The sequence below is a fragment of the Mytilus galloprovincialis genome, chromosome 3, assembly GCF_965363235.1.
Source record: "Mytilus galloprovincialis chromosome 3, xbMytGall1.hap1.1, whole genome shotgun sequence".
In the NCBI taxonomy this organism is placed as follows: domain Eukaryota; kingdom Metazoa; phylum Mollusca; class Bivalvia; order Mytilida; family Mytilidae; genus Mytilus; species Mytilus galloprovincialis.
Window position 1 is genome coordinate 27865779 of NC_134840.1, and position 8779 is coordinate 27874557.

Consider the following 8779-nt stretch of genomic DNA (forward strand, 5'->3'; position numbering starts at 1 on the left):
AATAAGACCAGAAAAACCTTAAATGATTGTTGAATCACGGAAAAGTTTTGAAGTTGCACATAAGAAGTAGTGCTCATTATGAATCCTTATGTAGTTTATTTTCGCCTGTGCTTTTGGCTAAGATATTTAAGAACAATTGTATGAAATAATTAATTGCCGAAAATCTCTAAAGAACAGAAGTTTATAGATTTCCCAAATGGCAAAAGTCGTAGGAATATTGTTTGTCTTCAATACATAGTACAACTATGTCAGTAGTCTATTATATAATAATTTCAACTGTTCATGCTGTTGGCGGCAATTTCAAATTAGAAGGCGAAATTTTTGTATTTTTTCAATTTGGAGGCAGGGTTTCAATCTAGCGGTGGTCTGAGGTCCGTGACCTTCCACTTTTGCAATCGGACTTTCGACTTGGTTACTAGCTATGCCCGACGGACCTTCCAGTCCACTTGAAAGAAAATAAAAAATAACTTTGCAAACCTTTTCACCAAAGTCTCCAAATAAACGATCTCAAAACTTATTTTCATCCTTATTATTCATGACAGCCATGTTCATTTTGTTCAACAGTTCGCTTTATACAGAAAATAGTGGACAAATAATGTGTAAAATCGTATTTTACTGACAAAATCAACATTGTTAACACAAAAACAATGGCTGCCGTGATTAAATTACAATATCGGATTCGATTCTGGAAGCGGATAAGGGTGATTCCGGATTTTGGCGTTTAACTACAAAAAAATCCAGGCAGGTGACAAAATACATCTATGCATGGTAAATGAATATAAACACTAGAATTGAAAACCAAAAGATATATGTTAAAGAAAGAAAAAGCAGAAAATATTTTATACAGAAACTCGAAATTACTTTTTGACAATTTTTAATGTCAAAATCAAATACAATGAGACAGCTGAGAACAGTATATCTAACAATATAAATGTTCCTGGTCACAGTAAAAAAATAATTTATAAGTTATAAATGTTGATAATGCATGTAAGATGCTTTTATAGTGTTAATATATTACTGCAATTTTGAAGGGGCATTTTTTTTTCTCAATTTTGAAGGGTCAGTTAAAGCAGCTGGAAGTTTCTTACTTTATTTTCACAAATAATGCAACTATATTATAGAATACCTGAATGTACGCAAATCATATGATATATAGGTGGCGTCCTTTGGGACCCCTGTTTGATAACTTGGAAACGGTCGAGATCCCAACCCCTAAACCATATATATTCAAGTATGGGACAATATAACAAATCAAATAAAATATAGGGGGATCCACTCCTGTTCTCTTCACCCTTGGCGGATTGAGATAAAATTTCAGAGACACAAGGTAAGGATTTTTATTGGTTGCAGTTGAAACTCGCTGCATCCAATCAAAAAGCGCCTATTACATGATCATGTGTAAATGTAGAAAGTGTTTGTAAACAATTGCCACATGTTTATTGTGTAACAAGTCTTTACATCCCTAAACATATGACTACATTTAGTGACAACTTGAATGTTTTTAATCAACTTAAAGAAGTTCCTGTGTATGTTCCATGCATAAATGCATGAATGTTGACGTATATTTTCATTTCCGGCTTTACCAAGTGTGTAGAATCTAGACGCTACCGTGTTTTTACCTCCAAATTGAAGAGTTCAAGTGCTTCCATTTGTCGAGAATAATGTATTTGGAATGGGGGTGACTTTAATCTTCCAATAGATGGTGCAACATTGTAATCACAAATGTTGGCTTAATCTGCCAAGGGTGAAGAGAATGGGAGTTGATCGTAACCCTTGGCTAGCGAAGATGATTCATGTATGGGACAATATAACAAATCAGATGAAATAATGGGAGAGTCCTTTGGGTCAACCCACCCCCTCCTGTTTGAGAATTTGAAAACCATTGAGATCCCCACCCCTTAACCATATATATTCATGTTTGGGACAATATAACAATTCAAATGAAATATAGGGGCAGTCCCTGGGGTCACTGTATACCCTCCTGTTTGAGAACTTGGAAATGGTCAAGATCCTCACCCCTAAACCATATATACTCAAGTATGGGACAATATAACAAATAAAATGAAATATAGGGGGGTGTCCCTATGGTCACCCACCCCTCCTGTTTGAGAACTTGGAAACGGTCAAGATCCCCGTCCCTAAATAATAAATATTCATGTATGGGACAATATAACATTTCAAATGAAATATAGGGGGAGTCCTTGGGATCACCCTACCCCTTCCTGTTTGAGAACTTGAAAACCGTTAAGATCCCCACCCCTAAACCATATATATTCATGTATGGGACAATATAACAAATCATTTACATTTACTATGGGCAGGTCAGTGGCCTGCCCATAGTAAATGTAAATGATTTGTTACTCAGTCAGACCACCTTTGATCCCTGTAGTAGTGAACATTTGTCTGATTTGTGTCTCATAACTTTTGTACTGTAGAACACAAACTCAGTTTTCTTTCCAGGGGAACCAGTCCATTCATTCTATTATATGTTCGTACTAAGTAAACTTGTACGACTAACAGCATTCTGTACGAAGAACTTTTAAATCTACAGACCCGGAGCTCAAATTTTGAAATTTTTAGTTAGATTCTGTTGGCCTGTAGATATGATTTTTACAGGCCAGAGAGCAATTTCACTTGCCTGGGCTGCCACTCAGCGTGAAGACTGTAACAGTCAACTAAAACCAACGTTAACTACCAACTAGAACAACTGCAATCATTGTGAACTTGTACCATTGCAGAATCACCATTATAATATATGAATGTTTAATGTTGAAGCAACATTGCCACAGTTTTCATAATTACATTTGCCTTGGTTTTTGGTTAACTGCCTTCAGCACTTACAGTGCTTTGATTATCTTTGGTATTATTGTTGTCCTATATCAAAGGTTGTGTTACAAATACCATGGAAAAATCTGTCTGGAAGGTCAAGGTCACAAATTTAGTTCTTTTTTTTTTGTCCTCATATTCAAATTACAAATTGTAATCTGATATAACTTTGTAATGTCTTGAAAGATATTAATGATATAATTTGATGCAAATTGTTACTCGACACCAAAGGGAACATTACAAACAAGGTTGAATTTGTATGTTAACTTCAACATTAGGGTTTCACACTAACGCTAGCCCGCTAGTCCGAGACTAGTAGCTTTTGTGTCAGGCTATTAAATGTCTGTAGCGTGGTACCCCAAGGGGTAGTAAATTTATTTGTAATTGAACATCAATCTGTTGTACTTTCGGCAAAGTATAGTCCAAACGCCAGTCATATCTGACAACCAGGGGCGTAGCTAGGTATTAATTCAACTGTAGGCATCAATCGGCAGGGGGTATGGGGGCCGCTCAAGGAAAACGGTTTTCAGTGTTTTAGCTGCAAAATTTTATGTACAAGAATACTAAATTTACTGGTTATCTTCTCATGATAATTATAATATACATGATGAAAAGTTTGAAGAATTATGAATAATGTACCATAACATCTGACTGGTGAATTAAATAACGCAATTGGAAATATATAAAAAAAATAATTTACAATATATGCATTGCCCAGCGTAGATCAGCGTATTCCTTTAATTGAGCAGTACACCCTGTTTGGTATTATCATATCTATTCAGTTCTGATTGATATATACGTTTGACGATCCTTTATTAAAAGAAATATAGGCACTTAAACACTGATATTACTATATAATTAAACTAGCTTTTTGGCTAGACAGCAACCATCAATCTTTTGAATCTTAAACCTTCACCCTAGCCACACAAACACATACAGGCATAGTCGATGCCTAACAAAATTCAAGAAATTCATATTTCTTTATATCTTCTACTGTAAAATCCCTACCTGCTTAGGAACTTGAATAATTGTGGTCATTACACGCAAATCTGAGAGTACTCAAAATTACTGGAAGCCAGTTGATTGAATGATTTTTAAACATCCAGTGTCAAATATTTATTCAAGCTCGGGACAAAAAAACAAATTTACAATAAATACAACTTGGAGCTAGGTCCTGTAATAGGTATCGTCCAGGACGAAGGTCTGGAAATTTAAAGATATTGGATAGGAGCAGAAATTTTGCCTTTCAGTATACCAACTACGAACTCCTAAAAGAGTTGCATTCTCTCTACAACTAGGCATCGGGTTTAATGTCCCCATTCTGATCAGACATGACTGCATATATCCTGCACAGCCGAACGGACGAACAACATTGGCAAGTCGGGTGAAGACAAAGTGGAAAGCTAGTTGAAAACTGACTACTAATTAAAAAACTCATTTGTCTAAGTTGAGGTCATTCAAGTTTTTGTTGATAGAAGTGAAATGATCTGAACCAAAATTCTAGTTTATAGTTTCTATATATTAAGTAAAATCGTAAAAACATTCAATTCTATCCAATATTCCATTCACTAAGGACGAGAGACTAGTGTACACATTCAATAATTAAAGAGTTTTGACAACTTCACTGGATTTCATCTATAGATCACGTTGTTTATTATTTTCTTTAATAAAAAATATATTTGTGAAAAAATTATGTGTAGACACGTGCCTAAAGTGCCTAACGGTAGCTACGCCCCTGACAACTTCGTCGAATATTGTCTACACTGGTTTATTTACATACAGATATAGATACTGGAGGGTAAAATTTCTACCGTAAACCAGTCGCTATATATATATACTCGGCCTAAGATTACTCGTCCCATAAAGTAAGAATGCATCAAGTTGCAAGATAACCTGTTTTGACATAAATATTAATTAGACTGCATATACATTTTGGTTTTATTGTATTTTATTATTAATCACATCAGAGCTCCAGATAAATCGTGTGCGTAGTTTATCCTTATCTGTTACATAGTCAACGTGTAAATAGTTAAAATTGGAAATGTCCTTTCGTTCTTAAAAGAGCGTTGAAAGGTTCCCTGTTGAAATTATCCATTACTCCAAAGGTACAAGTGGTGATGAAAACTTTTCGATCTTCTCTGTCTTTATTGAATTAGCCTTTGTCATGTCGTCATAATTCTTTACGTAAAATAACAATTAATATTAATTTTAGTGGTGTACATAGTAACAATAAATCCCAGACCATTAATTAGTTATCTATATTTGTATTAATCCTTTTATTTTTTCTGTCAAGAAATAAATAGACACAACTGTGCCCTTTTACTTTTTGCTATTAAATCTATTCCACTCCTTTTAAATCTGTACTTTTAAAGATATCGTAACTAATGATATTTTATGCTTTATGTACATAAAATAGTAGGTGTAAATATTTTTATGATAGATTTTACATTACTACATTATTTTAGGACAACAATATTTCTGTATGGATTGTATATATACTAATCTAATCTATTCCATGTTTTTAAACTATTAAATAAAAATGATATATCATGAACATGGAAGTTCGCGGAATACTGTATGGGTGTTTTTATTGAAATAAAGTACGAGAATAAAAGGGTTTCGTCTTTTTTATGCAAAAACAGCGGTGCAAGTGGGGTACTACTTTTTGATTCCGAGTTGTTGGCAGGGTTTTGAAGTCCAAGAAGAAAAAGTTGAAAAACAATTAATTTACAATTAAATTTTTCAAGAAAATGATTTTTAGGCTTAAATGATTCAATTTCAATAAGATTTATAATAAAAATGCAATGAAAGGTTTATTTTTTCTGGTTGATAATAGTTATATGTTCTCGCCCACTGTATGACTCGTTGATGCGTAATCGCCAAAAGTCAGAAAAGGGTTTCCCCAAAGAATTAACATGTTTACATTTTACACGCTATCAACTTCTTGTCCAAAATGTGTCGGAAAACAGAATGGTATGACATCGACTGCATATCTTTCATTTCTTAAATTAATTCCTGATATTCCAAATGTTATTTTAAGCACAATTATGTAATATAGAGCATTTGATTGCAATTTTCTTGTTGCTTTAAACTTGGACTCGCATTGACTTGATCTTCACCATTTTTGAAATTCAAAAAATTGTACCAGCACTCATTTCACTTCAAACTATATCGTACAAAATGAAGATAGTGCATTCAATTAACAGCTTTATTAATAACTCGTGACAGAAATCGTATTTAATGCAATTTCAGCTGCTTTGAAAAGTTGTCAACAAAAAGAGAGACAAAATGGCGACGGTGTTAAAAGAAAAAAAGAAAACAACAAGTTTAAAATTATAATTCAAGTTGATAAACAATTAGTTCATCAACACAATTAACACCTTTTATTAACGAATTTATACTTCTTATTTTGGATACAACTTTGGTAAAATCTGACACGGATTACTCGAGAACAATGCGTTTCATCATAGATAGTAAATGAGGCGTCAAAAGGCATCATTATGGAGTAAAGGGGGAGGCGTCAAAAGTCGTCAATATGAAGGAAAGGGTTAAAACCATGAAAAATGACAATCAAAAAAGTGCATATTTTCAGATTACTTGTATAAGGAAAAGCTGTAATTATGAGAGAAAAAGTTTAATGAAACTGTATCAAATATTTGCTTTTAATATCATTGTAGTTTGTTGTTGATGACTCTGTAGAAGGCAGAATGATGGATTTACAGGACAAAAAGAGGAAATTGATGCAGGGGGCTTTTGGCAAGAAACAAAGTGCAGAGGAAAAAAGGACAAATCGAATACAAGATATAAAAGCTTTGATGGATATGTAAACAATAGACCTGAGCAGGAAATAACTCATGTCTTATGCATATTGTACAACGTGTCTTATACATATCGTTTAACATTTCTTATGCATATTGTTTAACAGTGATCACCATCAGATGCCATTCATTAGATTGGACATTTTGTAATGTTAATTAGTTTGTTTACATATTTGTTTTTTGTTACATTTGGTAAGTAACAATTGTGAAAAATGATATATTTTATGGGGTTTGAATGCAATTTTTTATGGTGCTATAAAAAAGGTGATACTTCTTATGTCATATTCACTGTTCATTGGTCCATGTGATTACTTAGTGCTTTTTATACATAGTGCAAGTTATTTTATATGTGTACTTTAGGTTGATTTTACATTCCTTGTATTCTCCACTCTATTGCACAATATAGGAAAGGTAACTCAAAAATGTACGTTTTTTAATTATTAAATGGTCCTGTTTTTTCAATGAAATCAATATGCCCCTGATATGTAAAACAAATGTTTAATATTCAGTCAACATTTTATTACTTGAAACCTCAGCTGCAGCAGATATTAGAAGAAATCAAAAGAAATACATTGAAAATATGCCCATTTGATAATAGTTTTGAAAGAAACATTTTAAGATGCATGCACTCACAAAAAAATATAGTTTTGTATTCAGGTGGAACTTATATTATATTAATGTATATCCCTATCTTTGATTTTGTATGAGACCAGAACAGCATGTTATCTTGCTTCTGCCAAATTATAACTGAATTATCTTTTCCAGGAATATATAAGGAGATCTAATTTTATTACGATTAATAATCCATAAGTGCCAATAAAATACATTATTGTAGGCATTTTGAGGTATTAAAAATTATGTTTACATGAAAACCAAGAATATCTTTTTTGGCCTAATGCAAAAAGTATATATGTGCTGTATTAATTTTTTACAAATTCTTTTTAATTGTTGAGCCTACACATGATACAGTTTGTCTAGAATTAATTGCATTGTATCTTAATTCTAAATTAGGAAACATATCATTTTAAAATTAAACATCAAATTGATAAGCAAAAGAAAAGTCATTCATTTTTTACTTTTTAATATATTTTTTTATGAAGAAAGGTTGATTTTATTATAATTTTTTACACAATCGTTTTTTTTTTAATGTTTCAAGGGTTTAGTACTTGATGAAATGCTGGCCAAAAAAATAGAAAGGGTACCAATGCATTGCATTTGAATGTACTGACCACAGATCCAAAATATGCTATGAAACTACATTTCTTTTTAAAATTGGGATTTTAAACAATGTTGCTACCTCAAAAAATTAAAATGTTTTCCTATATTTATCACATTCCTTTTATGGATATTTTGATCAATAAGAATAAAATTACTTTCATAAATATCAAGAATGAAGTCGCTGCATTGTATAACAGAATCAATGTATCAGTATTGTTAATTTTCTAGTCTTTGTTGTTAAAAAGTAGATAGTCATTTTTGTTACTTTTAGAAAATAAATATTTTGAACATATTTTTGTTTATTTTTTATACATCATATGTTTGTGGCCTTTGAAAAAAGTTTCCATACTCTGCTTGTTCATGAGCAATGCATTTTGTTTGTGTTAATGTTTATCAGGCATGACAATGATTGATACCAGATATTTCAGGATAAAATAATAAGAGGAGGAAGATGATGGATAGTACCCTATAACTCCTGACTACAGTTGTAGAAGTCCTCTAATCAGTATCACTTGCTTCAAGCACACAATACAGAAGCAAATAGATAACCCATTTAAAGTAAAGGCATTTTTTCTTGAAATATCAGCATTCAAATTAATAGAAAGTTCTTTAACATCATAATTCATTTGAATTTGAAAGCAATTTAAAATAACATGCAGTAATTTATAAATCACAAGTTCTACTGCCTTATGCATGAAGTTCTAATCAATAAGTTTTGATTTTTGACATTACAGCAGAAGCTGTATTGCTTTATCAGAGCAGGATGCTTATATTTTATGTCTTTCCTGCAGCAAAAGTCACAGTATTATTAGTCTGAAGTATACCTAGAAGCTTCATACCTTGTGTACAGATAGATACCTTATGTTACAAAGTTTCGGTCTGTCATATGTACATTGTCCTTGACCACATTTTCATGG

At 32.2% G+C, this 8779-nt stretch overlaps 1 protein-coding gene across 3 annotated transcripts in view; it reads left to right on the top strand.

Moving 5' to 3' along the window:
* The window catches only part of LOC143067601 (helicase-like transcription factor), a 49072-nt gene extending 40918 nt beyond the window's left edge, over positions 1 to 8154 (top strand). For all 3 annotated transcript variants that reach the window (XM_076240962.1, XM_076240964.1, XM_076240965.1), the window contains exon 25: positions 6504 to 8154. In XM_076240962.1, the coding sequence (XP_076097077.1) occupies positions 6504 to 6653 (150 nt within the window). In that variant the 3' untranslated portion in view covers positions 6654 to 8154. The remainder of the gene's footprint in view (positions 1 to 6503) is intronic.
* Positions 8155 to 8779: the final 625 nt, after the last annotated feature.